Below are 20,775 nucleotides of genomic sequence, written 5' to 3' on the forward strand. Positions count from 1 at the left end.
GTCACGATGGTGGATAATTACTCATTTCAGCATGAGAAGAAATTGCTGCATCAAGTGAAAGTACTGTATTTACAACAAAAAAAAAGTTGAATAAAGCAGTCAGATTGGAAGTACAGTATACTGGGAAGAGAAAGAAAACGTGAAGGGCAAACCTTTCAAAAGAATGAAATTGAAATTCAGGTGGGCATTCAATAAAATGGAGCTCAAACTGAAATAATTTGAAAAGATATATTTACACATTCCTTTGAGTTTAATCACTGCTAATTAAAAGATGAGTCAGATGAGCTTTTTCCCCACAACTGGAATCATACCATACCATTTCATTTCATTTATAGAGCACTTAAAACAGCTACAAGGCCAACCAAAGTGCTGAATCGGGGCAGATGTAGGTTGGGATGCACTCATAATTGTAGCTTCAATACAGAAAGGTAAAAAGTATTGTATAACAAGTAAACAAAGTCTATAAATAATTCTAGTTATTAAATGTAAATGGCTTAGAGCTATTGGAGAACTGGGAAAAGACTGAAAAAAATCTGTAAACAAGGCTGAGCATACATTTGAGATGTAATCCTGTTTTTACACTGTAGATCAAAATAAATGGTAGCAACGATCGAATAGTTTCAGCACAAGAACACTCTTTAAAATGTCAATTCTAGCTACTCTTCAACCAATAAGTAAGACATGGACAACAAACAATTACAAAGAAACAGACACCACAGACTCCAAGATGTTAAAACTTATAAAACTAAATTTTATTAACTGATGAGCAGGACTGATTAAAAAGTCACTAAATCTTTAGTTGCTGGAGTTTCCTCACAAGGATATCCCAACACACAATGTACTGAACTTAACACAAGGTTTGGGTGTATGGCAAGTTATTTGTGCATTTATTTCACATAGTTAGCTAGGATAGTTGAGCAGCCAACATGTGTTATTGTATGAAACAACTGCACTTCGTACAATGTAATTTATATTGTGCTTTTTACGGTTATTACATCATTTAATTACTGTATTTCTGTTTTTGTCATTAATACCGTACACTTCGAGTTTACTGCTTGGTGGGGAAACACCTTACTGGAACTCCTCTGACTGATGAAGCCCTCAGGATAGAGGGTGAAATGTCTCTATAAAAAAGAAACTGTCCAGATGATCCGACTGAGAATTATTGGCTAAATTGATCAATCTTGCCAACTCTGGTATATTTAAATCTGATATTCATTATTGTGCTTTTCTCCTTCATATAAACTACTTTCACACTCGTACTAGTCATTTAATTATTTTTACCATCTGGTGGCACTTTTGCCCAACTAGTTGAAGCAGAAGCCATACTAGTCAGTGGTCTTGCTGCACTAGTGGACCAAACTACTTGATAGCTGAGTTGTACAAGTTACCTAGCAATCATAAAGCCCTTACACATTAACCAGTCAACACAAGTTATGTTTACTAATCTTTTACAACTTAACAGTTCATATAACAGTGTAATAAAACGTCTTCTGGTTTTAGTGTGCCACTTTAAGATTAGCAGTAACTCCCGTCTGGCCTCTAAAAACTTTCTGGACGCTGCTCTGTCAAGCTGAAGGGAACAAGAATAAAAGCTCAAGTGTGACAGGAAATACCTTTTCTAAAGAATTTTGTCAAACAAACGTGGTGATTAAATTAAGATTCCCATCTACTTTAAAATAAAACAAGAAAATGATTTATTGTGCATGCGCAGACAAATTAAAGTGTGAAACAAGTCAAATTAATTTGACCCAACTATCTGTATTCATTCACATCATTCTTTAAGGGTTTTAATCTTATTTTGAACAAGTCTTTGTTCTTGAAGGGCTGTGCTCAATAAAAATGACTGAAAACTGTTGTAAACTCAGAGCGACTGCATTTCACAGATTCAGTCAAACAGCAGCACTGCCTCATTTCACAGACATGCGTTTCAAGTAATTCACAGATTTTATTTCTTCCTGCAGGTCTGCAGTCCCTCCAGGGACTTACTGTATAAACTCGTGTCCCAGAGGGATTTTGAAGAAGGAGCCACTCAGATGAAATAATCCTAAACCAGTCAAGGGAGAAGGGTCTCTGGGTCAGCAGACTTCAGTTTTCCAGTCTCTGAGTGCTGAAAGCTTTTGTCAGAACTGTTCAGACTGCCCCCTCAGATTTCATCAGCATCCTCCCTCTGATGCGAGTCCTCTCAGTCCAGTGGGTCGGCTGCTCTGAAAAGCCTGGCCCCCCTCCGGCCCTCTCGCTTCCCCTTTTTCTGTTGAGTCTGAGCAGAAGGCGGCGAGGAGGAGGAGAGTTCCTGCAGAGGCTGTCGTGAAAGGAGTTCCTTGAAGACTGACTGCATCTGGCGACAGACCTCCTTCAGTACGAGACAAATGGGATGACAGAAAAACAAGAGGGAACATTGAAAATGATCATAAAAACTAAAAACATTATCAATTATTTAACAGTAAGTTTAAAAAAAAAAAAAAAAAAAGTCCTTTGAGTTGAACTAACGTCCAAGCAGCTGATCCTGTATAACACTTGATTTATTCCTTATCCAATTCTAAATAAAATATATAAAAAAAAAAAAGAACAATCACACGACATACCTTGTCTACTTTACAACAGAGTTCTTCTGAGGATGAACCTTTTTGAATTCTGCAGGAAAAAGAAAATTATCTTTTGAATCTACTCGGGACAGAAAATGAAAATTAACACAGACATTTTGAAAATGGGTCTGTACGTTTTCATGCAACAGTTAAAATAAAATAAAAAAAATAAGCAAAACTATACTTAAATTATAAAATAAATTGATATTTTGTGCTCCCCTTTAAAAAAATAAAATTAAAATAAAAAAAATAAAATAAAAAAATCAATGCCCATATCTACTTTCTATTTATTTATACAATTATTCCCATTCCATTTTTGTGCATATTTGGTTTATTGTGCAAATAAAGACTATCGGTTTGTTGGAAAAATAAACTTTCTCCTTGTTAGCTGATGAACATCAGACAGTCTTTACGAGCCTTGCTTCTTGTTTGAGGCTGCTGAAAGTAGATGGTTTTAAAGCCATCAACTTTAAATGACCTTATAATAAAAAGCAGAAATGCATAAGGACATGAAAAAGAGAAACCATAGACAGAAACAGATAAAGGTCCTTCTAAAAAAAAAAAAAAACCCAACAATTCCATTTAAAACTAACCTTAAATTAAAAAAAGGCAAGAGGAGAGAATAGTTTTACCATTTTAAAAAAAGTTATCACTTTTAAAATACTTTTTTTTTTTTTTTTTAACCATTTCTGCATTTATTTCAGATGAATCCATTTCACTCACTCCTTGCACAAATAGTTTGGAGACAGTGGTCTCCTCTGCATGACTGGCGGTCCAACTGGTATCAGAAGAGACATCCTTCCAGCTGAGGAGACGTCTCCGCCTGCTGGTACTTTACTGTAATCCAAGGAGCCGCTGCTGTGAGCTCGAGGACGTTCCATCTTCGTCTGACCATTCTCAGCCAAGGATCCTGCTTCAGAATCTGCAGCAAAACACATTTCAATTGAGTTTAAAAAAAATTAAAAAAAAGTTTTGTTTTGGAGAAAAAAATAAAAATAAAAATTCTCACCATCTTTACAACAGCTGTACTCTGCTTCTGCTTCCCCTTCCTCTAGAACAGCCTCACTGAAAGAGAGACACCCACACATGTTAGTGATGCGGGTACTTCTGGCTGTGGTGTCCAACACTTCAACATACCAGTCATCCTGCTCAAGCGTCATGCACTTCTCATACACCGGTCCCTGTACTTCACTCTGACTGGGGAAGATGCTTTCGTGCTGAAGAATGATGCTTTTCACCAGAGCGTTGATCAGAGGCTGCAGGGCCACCACGTCGTCGTCCTGCTCCCCCCTCACCAGGCTGGGGCCAAAGCACACGGCCAGGTTGTAAGGCTGCATCATGTTCTCGTCACTGTACTGAGCCACACTGAAGGAGAACAAGTGGAACGGAGATGGCAGACGGGTGATATGATTATGATTCACTTCATATTGATTTAAAAGGAAAGAATCACACTCTAACCTTCGACCTTCTACAGAACATGTTTACGATTCAAAGTCTGCCCAGTTTGCACTTGTGCTACATTTTGTAGTCTCTGAATGGTGAGAACATTTTGGCTGGGAGACAGATGTGTAAATGTTACCTTCAAAACTTTAAACTTACTTCCTCCAATGCTGAAGTTTTTCATGGCTTCGCGGATCAACCCCCCCGTTGTCCTAACCGTAGAGCTGCTCTAACACAACTTCAGTCACTGCAGCTCTCAAAACTAAACGTTTAATCCAAAAGGGTTTTCTTCTGACTTCTCTAGAAAAGTCCTTTTTGTGCAGATGTTGCCTCACAGAATAGTAGATGACTACACTTGAGAATTTGTGAAGTACTGATGGGGTCAAGGGGGGCTGTTAAATTTGAATTATTGCACAATAAAGTGGTTTCTCTTTTAAAAATGTATATATATTTAGCCTTTCAGATCTTGATCTGTTCCTGTTAATTGTAGAAATAGCTTCCTGAAATCATTTTGCCGTTGCCCAACTACCTAACATTTAAAGAAAAACTTCTAAAAGTCAGAGTAGATTATGGATAAAGTTGTTTAATTTGCAGCCCGTGGCTTATCGTCCAGACAAAACATGTCTTTGCACAAAAGCGACATGCGACAGTACTCACTGATGAAGGAATGCAAAGAGGTATCTCATGACGACTATGACCGGCTCGGGGAAGGAACAAACAACAGCCTTGAGCTGAGCTGCTCGTTCTGCTTCATTCATTATTTCTGAGGAAAAGCAATAAAATTTTTTATTTTTTTTTTAAAAGATGAGCTGCGCTAAACTCCTCACATTTTCACACACGCCCCCGACACACACTTACGAGCAGACTCGAGGAGCTGACTGGTGCTGCTGCTGGGGAAGAGTGGATTCTCCAAACATCTGAAGTAAAGCTTCAAGACTCCGGCTACAGAGTCCAGGTCATACCTGCAGTCAGCCAGGGGGTCCTCACCTGCAGGGGCACCAAAGGCACACTGCCCCACATTATTAATGCTCTACAGGGAGCATTCATTTGTGTACACACTTTTCCAGCTCGCACACAAACAGGCCTACCTCGCTCAAAGGCGTCCCTCAGATTATTAACCTCCACCTGAGGACCTGGCACTCGAAAAATCCCTTCATGGTGGAGCCCTGATGGACACACATGTTATAATCCCTCCAACGTGGAGGGGGACTTTCATGTTTCACTTTAAAACATTGTGCAAACATGAAGAGTTTTGGTGGCAGAAACTGTGGCCTCAGTTTGTGGCAAACTTATCTAGAAAAGCTAAACATAAGTGCCAAGTTCCTCTTTTTTATTGCCATCTGTGCAAATTGGCATCCAACTAAAAGACAACATGAAATTGAATAACTCTTAAAAGTTTATATGAATAATTTAGCTTGAGCTTTTGCTATCCTAATTGTTTATTATTGAATACTAACCACAGAGGTTGATGAAGCGGATGCAACTTTCCACCACAATTGGAATCTGTTGCCCCGACGCCTAAACAACAAACATTTAATGATAAAGTTTAAAGGATGCAATAGAGGTCGTTTTGTTTTTTAAACCGATTAAATATTGCTGAAAGTTAAAATGGCATATTTTGGTACCTTTATGAAGGACAACATGTCTCCAGTGAAAAGTTTGTGGTTGTGCAGCAAACCGCCGCTCGAAGCGTTCTTTCTGATTCGCACAGACCTCTGTCTGAAAAACACACAGAGACAGAATAAAACTGATGACAAATGTGCATTTTCTACATTATTCTTTGTATTGCACTTAAATCATTGCATTTAAAATAAATGAGAGTTTCAAATATGTTGACCATACCTGGGCTTATTGTCATTTGAAGCGTCAGCTATAGAAGAAAATAAAAATGTTAACACGACAGAAGCGGAACAACATTGTTCTGTAAGATAAGAGCCCTCAGTGTTGCTGACTGGAGTTAGATAACCCTTTGTGTCAGCACAAAGTGTTTTGTCGTATTGTAATGTCACAAAATGCAGAAGCGGTACCTTTTTCCACTGCCTCTTTAAGCAGGTCGTGTTTGGCTTGGAGCTTCGACACCAGCGAGCTGCCAACAAGAAAGTCTTTAACTTTCTGTAACCCAAAATCACAAAGTTATTTTTCACACCATCACTGACAGCACAATTATTACTTCAAAATAAAAGGCTTACAGCAAAGTAGAGGTTTTCTATTTCTTGCAGGTTGGCCCTGCGTCGGGCCACACTGGGCCTGACGGTCAGGTTTTCAGTGCTGCCCCCCTGAGACAGAGCACCACCGCTGGAATCCAGATCATCATCCCCAATGCCTTCCAGTAGGGAGGACTGGGACCTTGACATGCTCTTACATGCCTGAAGGACAGTCGAGAGGAAGTCAAAAAAAGTGAAACGATGTGTTGGAAAACTTGGAACATGAAGAGTCAGATGATTAAAATACAAGTATGCAAGTGTTCAAAACCCTGGACATGATGCTATGGCTTTCCCTTAAAAAGAGCTTCTTTAAAATCATTTTAGTTTCTTTCATTTAGTTAAAGTTTTTGTTAAGTTCTGCAAAATTGCAGAGCACAAAATCCAAGTTAAGCCCGTTATGCTCTCCATCTTTAAAGTGGCTGAATTTGCAGCAGAGACGGTTCTTCCTCAGCTTCAGTTTATCAGAAAAAATTTGCAGGTTTTTTTCTTGAGAATCTTTACAGGCTACATGATTTGCTCATCATTAATCTGTTGGGAAGTTTGATCTTACGGATTTGCACTCTAAAATTATTCTAAACTTTTGGCTCTGGAGTCTTTAATATAAAAAGCTACATCTTTACAATACCAGTAGGAGTTTGAATACGTCCTTAATCTGGACTTGGATATCAGGAAAGTCAGAACACGTATTCATCCCTCGTTTTTAAAAAGCAGTCTGGATTGATTCTTGAGTTCATGGTGTTTTTAACCTGAGCTCATACTGGAAAACTCAAGAATCAGTGGAGTAAAAAAAAAAAAAAATTTCCAGTGTTGCCAGATTGGGTTTTCATTTTGATTTTGCTGGGATTTTTGTTGGATTGTTGCATTTTGCCACATACTTTTAAATTACCATGGCTTGTTCTGATGTGCGTTCATGTTCAAACCGTAAATATACTGTAATGTGATGGTTTTCAAACAGATTTTTGGTCTGGAAAACTTCAACTTTATCTGGCAACAATGAGCTAAATTCCAACTTTCAGGAACCCCTGTTAAATGTTAGTTTTCAATGTAATAAATTTATTATTATATTTTTATTATTATTATTATTATTATTATTATTATTATTATTATTATTTTAATTTGTTAGTGTCAGAAAATTGTGGTTCATTTTATGTTCCTATAGTCTTGATTTTTGACTGGTCTACTTTAATGAACTTCAGTTTCTGTGCTCAACACCCTGGGTCAAACTGTAGCCAGACAATGAAATAACCATCAAAATCACTGAAAGATAACGATGAATGGGGGGTACTAAAACTTAGCGAAGCTGAACACAAAGGCAAAAGATAAAAATAAAAAGTAGTTAAATACATAATGCACATAAAAGGAAGTTTTTTAACTTTTTATTTTAATTCTTATCATGGTGAGACTGACTTGCTTCCATAGAAAACAGATGTTTTTACCTGGACATGTCACCAGTTCAACATAAAGACACAGACAAAAGACATCCATAATCTGATTTTCATTCTTGCAAAAACACATCCATTTAAAATCATCTAATAACCCAACATGTTTTTGGACTGTCAGAGGACAGTACTAACTACAACTGACGATGTACCACCTGGTTATTCCCATAATTTGTATGAAACAAGACCTCATTTTATCCAACACGACATGCTTCCTGTCAATTTTATGCTGAAAAATAACTTCCTAAAGTCAAAAATAGCCTCAGACATTCACGTCTTCTCTAGCAGAGCTCTTTACAATTTGAATATTGTAAAATCCCCCATTTATTTTAAGCAGCGGTTTCAGAAATGTGAAACTTTACATTTCCTCTGCAGCCAGACAATCTCCTAGTTTCTAACATCATACGCAGAATTCTGAGCGGAGTGCAGACCGCCACTGCACTGATGCTAAATTGTTGGATCACATGAAGAACCTCCTACAAGTTTAACAAACTTCAGACAGTCTGTCAGACTGCAGCGAGGGGGAAACTTCAGAGAAGAAAAAAAAACAGATTCAGACAAGAGGCTGTTATCATCATCATCATCATCAGAATCACATATTTGTAATAAGTAGGAGGAGATCCACAACTGGTAAAACTTCCAAACTTTGTAAATAACCATGACTTTTTAAAATTTTTCTCCTATTCTTTTTTAGTCTGTTTACTTTAAGATTAGAATAAGTGAACATTATGTCCATAAACAGAAATCAAATTAATGAGGCGTTAATCAGTGCCAGAGCCCTTTACCTCTTCAGTTTCCTGTGTGACGGCCTTCAGTCGGGTTTGTATCTGTCTGAACCGAGTCTCCATCTCGCACTTCGTTTCACAGCCGGCACGGACTTCGGAAATCTGTGAGACAAGGAAACCTTGAGCTGTGCCGCTCTATAAATACATTTATATACTAATACTAGCGATTTAAAACACACACACCTGGTCCCCTTCATGGGGCTGATAGGGGAACCGAAGGGGCATGGCGAAGGCGTTGTAGTTCTCCTGCATGAGGGTGTCTCTGTCTCGGCTCTGGTCCAGCCCAGATACGGCCTCCTGGAGCTTCTGCAGCCCCGAGCTTAAGTTCTGCTGGGCCCGCAGCCGTCGAGACAGATAGGCCTGCGTAACCCTGCCCAAAAAGAAGTGGTACCCCACATCTGCACACTGAGGGAGAAGACAGATGTTCAGACAATACCTGGAGTTAGGTGATGGTGAGTGAAGTTATCAGACTGGTGGATCTCACATCTATGAGCGTAGTGACGTCCTGAAGGAAGTACTTGTTCATGGAGGAATTGGCTGCGGCCAGGTTCAGGAGGTAGTCGTTCCGGGCTTTGCTGCACTTCAGCTGGATCTCTTGACATTTACCTTGTCTCTGTGAGATGGAAACATCAGGATGAAATAAATAAAAAAAACATGCACATGCTCCAATCACTTGGTTTCATCTACCTTTTCTATCAGTCTTTCCAGTTTTTTGGCAGCACTCTGCTTTTGCCTTTCCTCCTGCTTCTCCGCCTCCCTCAGTTTCCCCTCTGCACACACAAACTCCGAGTGGTACTGGTAATACGTCCGCCACGCCTGCGCACACACAGAAACAGCTCGGCGGGTTATGTTTTCTCTCCTTGCTTGTTTTTAAAGAAAACAGACGCTGGTTTGGGTTAATCTCTTACAGTCTGCAGCTCCGTGGTGACCTTGAGTAGTCCGTCTTGTAACTGAGCGCAGATGTCTTTACTCTGGAAACAGATCGCAGAGACAAAACATCACAGATGGCACATCACAAAGAGAACAGAGAGCTTTAACGGTTCCAGCGGTAAACTAAAGACACTAAAGTAAAGCTCTTATTTTGCAGGTTGCACCTTTTTAGCGAGGCGCTGAGTGTACTCCAGACAGTGCATGATGGGCTGGATGAAAAGGTTGCTGCAACTTTCACTGAGTCCACTGTGGTCCTTACTTTCCTGTCGGGTTTGGGAGAGCAGAGCCACCCAAACTTGGGACACAGAGTGCGTACTGGGGTCCTTCCTGAACCCAGAGAGCAGATGATGACCAAACAGCTGGCTCAAATGAATCTCTCACAGGCTGGAGCCTCCCGTACCTTTTAATCCTCAAAGTGAACCTTTCAGCAAGTTTCTCCAGGGAGCGAGCATACTCGCTCTCAATCTCCCCCCTTCGCCGCAGGTAGTCAGCCATGTCCTGCAGCTGCTGGGTCTTCTGCTCAAGTTGCAAATCTAACACCTTCAGTTGGTCTACAAGCTGGCAACGAATCTCTGAAAGATAAAGAGGAAGGGGAGATAGACCTGCTGTCAAACACATCCTGGTTCAAGCTGTTGTGCAAAGGGTGAGAAACCTCACAAGCTGTTCCAAGGCTCGGACAAATACCTTTAATTTGCGTGTCGTAGTCTAGAGTACCAACCCTCTCCTTCCTCAGCTTCACGTGGGAACTCATCGTCGCTCCAACAGGATTGAATTCTGGGACGCAAATTAAATTTAGGAGCGTTTCATTTACACCAACAGCTCGGTTTATGTCACTGGGCATACAGCAACAGCAGGAGTCAAAGCCACTACTTCTTCACAAACTGTCATCGACTCCAACCAACCACAACGACTTCCTGCTGCCACAACACACACAAACGGCTCGTTCATCTTACTGCAACACATCTCCTTGAGAACTGGCCGCCCGCTGCCGTGCTGCTTCTCCTGAGTGGCAGGCGACCAGAGGAGCAGTTGGCATGCTTTGCCTGCTGCACCCGTCGTGCTGCAGGGCTGCAACAACGCAGCAGAAATAGCTCTCACATCTTAACCCTATAAATAGGTTTGAAGCAAGAGGCACAAAACTCTCTGCGGGGATGTTTGCGGTGAACGACCACAGGTGGTTCTGCCAGTGAAGCTCAAGTCTTCCGAGTTGCAGAACTACCGGTAGGTGGTTTCACTCTTCTGTAGATGCGGGGCAGGTTTTCCTTCGACTTGGCTTTTAAAAGATTAAAACAGACCTCTGAGAAAGAAATTCTTGTTTGTCATCATTTGGTGTTTGACAGAAACATGTGAAAGCTGTGGGAAATTAAGACATTAGTTTAAAAAGGTGGTACTTTTAAGAAACCACTGAGTCACTCAGGCAATGCTTTTAAGCACAGAGAAATCAGAAAGGGGAAGAGTGGGGTTTTACTCAGTGGGTCATAAAATAACAACTGTTACCATTATCCTGTCTGCACCTCTTGACTTCCCCCTTCTTTTGTTGCAGTTTTTGTAAAGAGCAAACATCTGAATTCTCTTCAGCCACTCTTTGCTTTTCACTTCAGGCATTAAATGACCTGCTAAAAAAACAACTTGCACTTTTGAGCTATTAAAAAAATAATTTTTCTGGAACACGTCATCCTTTTCCTTTAGCGCTCTCGTTCTTTCACAGCGTGATCACCAGCAAATCACAATCTACTATGACATGTCACCAAAAAAACCCCACCTCAACCTTAATGATACTGTAGTTAAAGGAGGTATTGCTTTTGAGTTTTTACACATCAGCACTGTCTGAGCGGTCAAATCGTCATGACTTCTAGATGAAACGATCAAGCAGAGATTTTTAACAGGATGCATTCAAAATATTCTGCTCTGGTTGGACAAAGATGATTAAAGGTTTAGAACGAGGAGGGGAAAAAACAATTGTATTACCTTATGAAGAAACGTGCCGACCGGCCTCTTCTCCTGACTCAAGCAGCTAAATAATGCCAGTTTACAGCACAGTAAACTCTGAGCGATATCACTTCCCCCTCACATTGGACATGGATGGATGTGGGTGGAGTAGAGCTCATCTCTGTGACTCTTTTTCACACACACACACACACACTTGCTGCTTTACTGCTCTCTCTTTCTCACCCCTGATCTCGCTCACACATACAGTTTGATGTGTGATTGTGCAAGTGTGACGAGCAAGAGAAAAAGAAACCTTTTTCAGAGTCAAGCCCCTTCCTCTTTCTTTTTCTTGCTGCCTCTTGAGCTCCACAGCAGAGTTTCACTCCAATCATGCAGCTGTTCCCACTAATTGCTCTATCCTCACTGGTTATGTCCCGGTGACTGAATGAAATCAGCTGCTTTACAGAATCCTCTCACGTCATCAGATAAGTTCAAGATATGCAAGTTTTCCCCATGTAATCGTGACTCATGGTATGCTTCGTTGTCTCTTCTCCATCGAGCTGAAGTGTTACATGAAGGTGTTAAACTGGGCTATTTAAAATAAATTCTGAAAGGCTACTGCCCATCATTTATCTGCCATGCATCACTTTCTGAGCCGTTTCCTTCCTCCTTCAGTTTGGACCTTGTTGCACAAGCACATGAAAATTTCTCCTGACACTTTTTCAGTCACTGCTGCAGAGGACTCGTTCTGCACGCTTCCTTTTATTGTGTGAACGCTCATGAAGCATTCACACTACTGAGATCCATTTCTCTTCCGTACCTTTTTCAGCATCTTTCTCGTTTCACAATTTTTGTGCTATTTCAACAATTCACATCAAAACTTTCAGCTCGTTCAGGACAATCCAGCGATGACTTTTGGTATTGGTGCAGCTTTATTTTTTATTTTTTATATATATATTTAGCCTTTTCTGACTTTTTTCTTCAGAAAATGAATTGAGCTCATTTTACATCCTTCAAAACTTTAGATCTATTTATAACCTTTTAATGCTCCTTTCACATTTTGTTCTGGTTCAGAATCTTTCAGCTTTCTTGTGCAAATATAAACTTTTTTCAGCTACTTTCAGCTGTTTTGTGCTCCTTTCAGATTCGTTCTGCTAACTAAAACATTTTTGTGCTTCTTCTAACTTATTTCTGCTAATTCCAGCTTGTTATTCTCCTTTCAGCTTATTTCTGAAAGTTTCAGCTTGTTCTGCTATTTCAGCTAATATTTAGCTATTTTATGCTAATTTTAGCCTTTGCAGCTAATTCCACATATTTTGCACTAATTACAACTTTTCTGCCTAATTCAGTGAAAATGTGCTCTCATCACTTCTTTCTGCCTTTTTAGCTTTTCAGCTGGTTTTGTAGTTAATTTCAGCATTTTTCAGATAATTTCAACTTTTTGTGGTCATTTCTGCTTTTTTCAGCATAATTTGGCAAACATGTTCTTTCTACTTTCTTCTAATTTAAGCTTGTTCTACCTTTTTATCTAATTTTTATCATTTTCTAGCTAATTTTGGCTGTTTTCAGATAAATTCAATTCTTTTTGTGGTAATTTCTGCTATCAGCCTATGGTTACCAACGTATTTCTAACCATTTTGCCTTTTATGCTCCTTTCAGCTTAATTATGCTAGTTTCAGTTTTTCTGCAATTTCAGCTACTATTTAGTTGTTTTCTGCTAATTTTAGCTTTTACAGCTAATTCCACTTTTTTTTTTTAAGCTCATTTCAACTCTTTCCACTTCCTTCTGGTAGTTTAAGCTTCTTTCTACTTTCCAGCTACTTTTCAGACATTTTTACTAATTTCAGCCTTTATTTTTTTTAGCTAATTTCCTCATTTTTTAGCTAATTTCCAAATGTTTTAGCTAATTTCTGTTTATTTAAACCTATTTTCTATGTGTTCTTTCTGCTTTATTTTGCTAATTTAGGCTTGTTCTTCCATTTCAGCAACATTTCAGCATTTAGCTAAATTCAGCTGTTTCTTAGCAAGTTCTTCTGCAATAGGCATTCACACTGCATTTTTGCAAGAAATGCAATTTCTCTTTTTAGTTGTGGTTTGATTATTTGTCCTTTTGGTTTAAAGCAGGAGTTTTGCTCCACTTTTAAGCTCCGATGTAAACAAGGATGAGGTTCACTTAACTACGTCTTAAATTTACTCCATAATGTGTATTTTGGTTAAGTGGTACTTCTTTTGTAAAATGTTAAGTTAAATATTTTGTTGCTTTCTGTTCACATGTACAAAAGAGTGAATTTTGCCGTGAACATTGTAAGTTCATGGTCAAACTGGGGTACAAGTACCACTGGTGGTACGCAGAAGAAATGTTATCAACTTAAAAAAATCTACATGATGATTAATTATCATAAGTAGAACAGAACTGTAAAGCTACAAAACAGAAATAGCTAATAGCTGTTGGTTTAAATAAATTACTATCTTTGCTAAAATATACTTGACATAAACTGCAATGTGGGATATTTGAGAACTGAGTGGTTCTGTTTAAGTTGCACATCAGTTATCTGTCATCCAGTGATGTCTCCTGCTGCGAAACAAAAGCAGCAAAGAGTCAAGGAAATTAGTTTTAAGCTTTTTCAATGTTTTGCCTTTTTGTTGGACGAGCAGACACCACAGAACGTGATGCTCTCCTCCTCAGTGAATAAATGGAGCCATCTCATCCTAAATGGCACCTTTCAACCAGGGTTAATACGGTTTTACTTTGTACTTGCATAGCTCCCTTTAAATAGCTCAATGAGTTGTAGTCAAAAGTATTTGCACAGGTTGGTGTATGTCATTAAAGACCCCATTAAAATGAAACAATTGTTACAATTTAGTTTATTTTGTGATCTTTTTTAGTTTTTAGAAACATGTTCTCAGTATTGGACCTCCGGTTTATTGGAGTATTTTAGGTCATGTAATGGAGTATTTTATCTAAACTCTAGGAGACGCCAAAGTTCATTTAGTTTTTTATTTATTTTCAAGGTTAAAGTGATTTTGTACCATCTCCTCACAATAAGGTCTTAAGACGTTCGCCTCACGCAAACACAGGTTTTACTGGAGTGGTCAGACTTCCTTTGACTTTTCATTACATTTCTTTCTTGCATTAAAAGTCATCCATCTATATATAAACATGTGTTCGGTTATTTGAGGATTCCAGACTGACTGTAACTCGAGTGTGATGCACTATGCTTGCTAAGTGCTGTTGGGTTGCTCCTTAGGTTACAGTCCTACTTAATGTCTCACAATTTTCTTACTGCGCTTATTAAATTTATTCTTTTTTTTCTATGGCCTCAAACACCAGAGATGATGAAGCAACCACACCGAATAACGACCTCTTCCGTGCTTTCAAGTATGTTGGTCCTGGGTTGCATTAAAAAGATTGGTTAGATTCCAGAAGAGTTGTGGCTCAATTTTTAACTTTTTTGTTTTTGCATTCATGCAGTGAGGTCATTTGTTCAGCATGACATCACTGCTCCATCATGTTTTTGTGAATGTCATGATTTTTAATTTTTGACCCCACTGGTTACACCTACCTTTGCATACTTTTCATTAAATTTAAGCTCAACACCCTGATCTGAAGACTTGTTTTCTGACAGTGAAATTCTTGTGACTTCAGTTTTAAGGTATTGTTTATGGCCTTTGAAAACTTGTTGCTGGAAAGCAGCATTTTTGGTGTGGTCTGCTCTGTTATGAAAACAGATCAGTTTTATGCAGATAAACTAATCTGAGGTCTTCTCATAACACTTATAAATTATGTATCTATTTTCTTGTTCAACAGCTGGAGACCAAAAGTAAAGTTTGAATATTGAATATTTTATTTTGTAGTCACACTGTTTATAAACTAAAAAGTCTATGTTGTCTTCACTGCAAAGATATTACAGACTTTTAGCACCAACAAAAAGACCAATTATTTCTGTTTAATTTAGATAGAATATGATTTTAAAGCCAAGTGTTTTTGTTAATCACAGCAGGAAAAAAAATACAAGAATTAAGAAAACAGGAGATGTGGCTTTGATGTACAAGTAACTAGTCTGTAAAACCAGAAACAGCCACAAAGTGAGTAAAAAGGTGATGCTTTTAAAAACGTGTAGAACTGCAGCGTCATTGTGAATCAGATGAAGAATCTTTAACGTCTGTGCTTTCTGTTGCCTCGCTGACTTCACTCAGCTCTTTGCTCTCTCCTCCGCTGTCCCTCTCGCTTTCTCTCTCCTGATCTCCGGAGCCTGATGGGCTCTGGCCAGACGGGACGTCTTGACTCGACACACGGACTCCAGGTTTCCTCAGCTGCAAGAGGATGCAAAGGGGGAGAAGACGCTTTCAAAACAAGAATCTGCTTATCCGTGATTCACTCAAAATCATATTAAAGGAACGAGACTGAAAACTTTCTGAGAGGTAACGTCACCTCATCGGCCATATGTGCCAGGTCTCTCTTCATGGCGTAGGCGTCCTCTCCATCCGCATAATACTTTGGCTCTACTTCACTAATCCTGCAAGGAGACAACGTGACACTTTCGGTTACAGTATGTATTTTTGTGTTGTGGATGTCAGACTGGTCAAGTTACAAAACACAAAAATATAAAACAAAGTGATTTTTTTTTTTACCATCCATATAAAACACTTCTCCTCAAATTCAAACTGTCTTTTTGTATTATTTTCTCAAAGTAAATAACCACTTTCACAACAATAATGCCTGCCTTTTAGCAGACCTTACAGTCCACCAACCAACAGCCCAATACAGAGAAGTCCATTAAAGACAGAAACCACCTGAACCCGTTTTAGAGGCTTATTATGTGAAACTTCTGACCTGTTCAAACCTGATAAGACCCACAGAAACAAGAAACGTTTCTTTCAAACCCAAACAGTGTCGAGCTTTATGAAACTTAAGCATTGCATAATTATTTTAAAATGCATGGGCAGTTAACTGCTAAAATAACTAACATAAGATCAAAAACAACTTAAGATTGAAGCTTTTGCAAATATATGAGAGAGAGAGCGAACGGATCCGATACCAATATCAGTACAGACATTGGAAAAGCTTCTGGATCGGAGACAATGTGGCCAATCCATGACTGGGCAGATCTATTCACTCTAATTCTATGCTTTGTGCTCCGAGTGACGTCACGCGCTAGCGAACTGACTGAACAAATTAAAGTTGTGTTTTTACACGTTTGACCAAGCTTGTGAAGCTCTAGGTGTGTTTAAGTGTGCTGTTACGGTGCAGATTTTTCAACAAGTTTGTAATTCAGTACATTCATGGCTGCGTTTAAAACAAATGTTTTAAGTTAATTCAGCACTGGGTTTGTAAGCTCAAACATCCAGGTAGACAACAACAATGACTAAGATGACATGATTATGTACATTAAATGAGACCGAGGAAATTCTTGAGAAGCCTGCAACCAAGAAACGCTGTCAGGTTTGTGACTGGAGGTAATGTACTGACCTGAAACCAGCCCTTCATTTGAAAAAAAAAGTTTTTAATTTTGGCCCCTTTATACAACTGAATATGACACCGCTGGTTTAAGCTATAATGTGAGAACCACCACCAGACCCTGACGTGCACTTCTTGTAATGACACATATAAAAAGGAAAACCACAAAATGTAACTGTTCACACCGTTGCAAAAGATTACAATAGTCATGGTCATCAATTAATAATGTTTCTCAGAACTAAATATAGTGATGTGTTTATTATAAGTTGCATTCACCCTTCAAGCTCCGTGTAGAACATCTGTCATGCAGTTTCTCACCTCGTGTCAGCTCATGTCAATAACTGCTATAAACTAACAAGCAACATGCTGTTTAAGCCAGCTAGTTTAGCTTTTATATAAGTCTTAGCTAAAAGTAAACCACATGAACATTTAAACATCTCAAGAACTAGTGGCATAAAAAATAAACTTACTGAAACTTGAGTGTGTTCGAGTATAGATGCAGAGCCGCTCGATTGCTGCAGTTGGGAGGAAACATTTGTAAATATCCAAAAAAATTATATGAGCGCTAACACACATGCAGTCTGAATGTAAACTATTTAGTGTAAGAGAATCGTTCAATAAGTTAACCACACATAAAACAATATTAGTTTCACAGCCAGCAAATAAAGTACCTTTTGCGTACATGAAGTGAGACATATTTAGCATTGAAGTTTTCTATCATGGCCCGGCTGGCCTGGTCCATCAGCTTCTGGGCCAGACCAAGACGTCTGTGGGATCGTTTTACTGCCTGAATAAAACAAAGAATAAAAGTAATCACACAGATTTCTGAGTGACATACAACATGTAAAGTCATGCCACTTGTTTAGACTCACCAGTGATGTGATATGTCCATGAGGCACATCATCTGGGTCCTCCTCCCTAAAAAAGAATTTGAGATATATCATTAAATATCCTGATGCATGCTCAATAATCCATGTGGAAAAATCCAACAAAGTTAAGTCAGGTCCTCAGAGGACTTAACTTTGTTGGATTATCATTATAGTTTTGCACCCAATACAGTAATGGGAAATTAGTCACACTCACATCTTTGCCAGCACGTATCCCACAATTTTACCATTTTCATCTTCAGCTATGTATGAGAGCTGAAAGAATGGGTAAACAGACAAGTCTGAAACATTGTTTGTCTAAACGTGAAAAAACCCATGCCTCGGAGTTAGGAGACCGATTTACCTGAGGCCAGGACAATCCGTGATAAAAGTAGTATTTCATCTGATAGTTTTCTGGAAGACATAGCAAATTACAGTGCTGCATGTTCATAAGGTCCTCCGGCTGCAAGAGAGAGAGGGAGAAAACACGTCATAAAATGCATTAAGCGAAAATAAGCTCGGTACAATGCTGGGCGAAACCGGTAGTTAGCTTAGCAATATCGGTGGCTAAAAAGCGTGGCTGACGATAAGATTAGAGAATGCCCACCCTTGCGTTTCGTATGTTCATTGTGTTACTTGGATTCTAATCAAGTTTATGAAAACAATCTGAAATTATGCCGTTTAAATTAACCTATTCATAATAACTAACTACAAACTGAATTTAAAGGGTCTTGCTTCGCTAGCAAGGTAACTCAACTTGCTAGCATGGGAGGGAGAAGGGAATGCGCATGCGAGGAAAGTAACATTTATTTCCGGTCAAGATATCCTAGGACTTCAAAATAAAAGTATTTGACGTTCTCGCGGTAGAAACAACGACATACAGCACTGTGATTTTATTTTATTTTGAAGAATACTCGCACAGTGATTTCTTCCACAAGTGTCCTCATAAATACTGTATATTTTACTCAGCTAGATTTTTCTGTAAATTTAGTCTGAAGCTTATTATGTTGATATTTGCATCATGGAACGTGTTTTATAAACTATGAAATCCCGCACAATATTTATTTGAATATAAACCACATAAAAATATTATCCCCAACTTAAACAATCAAAAAATAATTAAATAAAAAAAAAAGTTAAATGTAAATTGTAGATTAAAAATAAAGACATTGCATAAAAATACTAAGTCGGCACATGTAGCCAAAAGTTTTGAAAATAACAAAACAGTTAACTGTCACAAACTTTGCTGCCTCGGTTTTTATAAGGCAATTTGCGTATATCAGAATGTTGTCTTCAGATGAATTGCAATTATAAATGCAAAGTCATTTGCCATGAAAGTTTCCCTAATTCAGAAAAACTATTTCCACTGGCTTTCAGCCCTACCAGTAAAGGACCTGATGACATAATTTCAGTGATTTTATCATTAACAGGTGAGCTTGTTAATGATGACAAGGCCAGAGATCACTCTGTAATACTGACTGAGTTAAAATAGCAGACTGCATGTTTTAAGGGAGGGTGGTTGCTTGCAAGGAAAGATGTGCAGTCATCATTGCTTTGCAAAAAATAAAAACAGGCTTCATAGGCAATGATGCTGCAAGGAAGATTGCATCTAAACCGTCCTTTATCAGATGCGAGATCAGAGCACCACTATAGTAGAGCTTGATTAGGAATGGCATCAGGCAAGTTAATTCAATTAAATTCAATTTAGTATTTATATAGTGCAAAATCACAACAGAAGTTGTCTCAGGGCACTGTACAGAAACATTCACATACATATAAACTCAGTTAATAATGTTATTTATCTAAGGAGCCAACAGGTTAGAGGGATTGGACTGCTGAAGATTCAAAGTATTTTTTTCTGCTGAAACCCATTTCTGTTTGTTTCAGAGTAAAAACATCCATTGAAGGAAACGGTGAGCCCTGCCATCTGTTCTGTGCCATGCCAACTGTAATGCCTCCTGACACCATTCATGTGTGGAGTTGCTTTTCAGCCAGTAAGAAGGGGCTCTTTCACAGTTTTGTCTAAGATCACAACCATAGAAAAGAAAAGTTCCTAAACATCCTCTGAGAGGGATTCATTCCAACCATCCAAGAACAGTTTGCTGACAAAATACGCCTTTTCTGACATGAAGGAGCATAAAAGTCGCTTGAGAAGCAAAATATTAATATTTGAGGTCTGTGGCCAGGAAGCTGCCCAGATCTTAATCCCATTCAAATCCCATGGTCAATCTCCAAGAGGTGGGTGGATGGAAAAAAAAAAAAAGGTTGCCGGACCAAATCCCAGCTGGGGATTTTTCCGGATGGAAAGGTCACATAAGTCGGCGGGGTAGAGGGCGTACTACAGAAAAAATTCGAGCACCATGAAACTGGTTGACCCACCACGAGAAGGTGCTATTTATAAGACTGAGTTTGTTTCAACTCTTCAGACTGATGAAGTATTTTGGATGAAAGACAAAATGTTTCAGCAAAAAGAAACTGTCCAGTGGACCTGACTTAACTTTGTTGGATTTTTCTGCCTGGATTATTGAGCAAGCATCAGGATTTTCTGGGTGGAGTTCCCTAGGTGTGGGTGAGAGAGTGAATGGTTGTTTGTCTCTATGTGTCCCTGTGATGGACTGGAGACCCGTCCAGGGTGTCCCCCACCTCTTGCCCAGTGGATAGCTGAACATACACACACACACAAAAAAAAAAAAACTGAACAATTATTATGCATAAACAGGCTTCCATTATTCAGAATTTGGCCCCAAAGTAGATTTTTTTTGTTTGTTTTTATTATACTTTATTTAACTGGATTCCATTGAGATCACTTTTTTTTTTCCCAGGGAGGCCTGGTCCTGAATGCAGCCATAACATGCATGTTTTTGGACTGAGAGGAGAACCAAGTACTTGGAGGAAACAAACGCAGACATGAGGAAACGTGTAAACTCCACACAGACAGTCCTCAACCTGGGGCTTGAACCTAAGACCTTCTTGCTGTGAGGGAACAATGTTAACCACTCGTCCACTGTGCTGCCCACAAATTGACAAACTGACTGACAGACTGCCAGGATGAATTGCAGAGGTCATGAAAAATGAATGGCCACCACAGAAAATATTGACTTTTTGGATGTAAGAAAGATCACACAACGCAGTCATGTTC

At 38.9% G+C, this 20,775-nt stretch overlaps 2 protein-coding genes across 2 annotated transcripts; both read right to left on the reverse strand.

Moving 5' to 3' along the window:
• Positions 1–2,185: 2,185 nt before the first annotated feature.
• arhgap4a (Rho GTPase activating protein 4a) lies at positions 2,186–10,149 on the reverse strand. Its single transcript, XM_037684181.1, is given in 20 exon segments — positions 2,186–2,353; positions 2,586–2,634; positions 3,309–3,650; positions 3,723–3,950; positions 4,683–4,788; positions 4,884–5,012; positions 5,114–5,191; positions 5,483–5,543; positions 5,651–5,744; positions 5,868–5,895; positions 6,053–6,137; positions 6,215–6,391; positions 8,454–8,555; positions 8,637–8,858; positions 8,938–9,066; positions 9,141–9,269; positions 9,362–9,424; positions 9,548–9,710; positions 9,784–9,955; positions 10,068–10,149. Coding segments are annotated over 20 exon segments (2,592 nt in total). The 5' UTR covers positions 10,135–10,149.
• Positions 10,150–15,134: 4,985 nt separating this feature from the next.
• Positions 15,135–18,420, reverse strand: naa10 (N-alpha-acetyltransferase 10, NatA catalytic subuni). The gene is made up of 8 exons (XM_037684182.1): positions 18,244–18,420; positions 18,001–18,099; positions 17,854–17,912; positions 17,643–17,688; positions 17,442–17,557; positions 17,241–17,285; positions 15,745–15,829; positions 15,135–15,626 (listed from the first exon to the last, which is right to left on the reverse strand). Exons 1-8 carry the CDS (start codon positions 18,262–18,264, stop codon positions 15,444–15,446), a joined length of 654 nt encoding a protein of 217 aa, XP_037540110.1. The 5' UTR covers positions 18,265–18,420; the 3' UTR covers positions 15,135–15,443.
• Between the last annotated feature and the right edge of the window lie 2,355 nt (positions 18,421–20,775).

The sequence above is a fragment of the Nematolebias whitei genome, chromosome 11 (assembly GCF_014905685.2).
Source record: "Nematolebias whitei isolate Nwh7 chromosome 11, NemWhi1, whole genome shotgun sequence".
Lineage (NCBI taxonomy): Eukaryota > Metazoa > Chordata > Actinopteri > Cyprinodontiformes > Rivulidae > Nematolebias > Nematolebias whitei.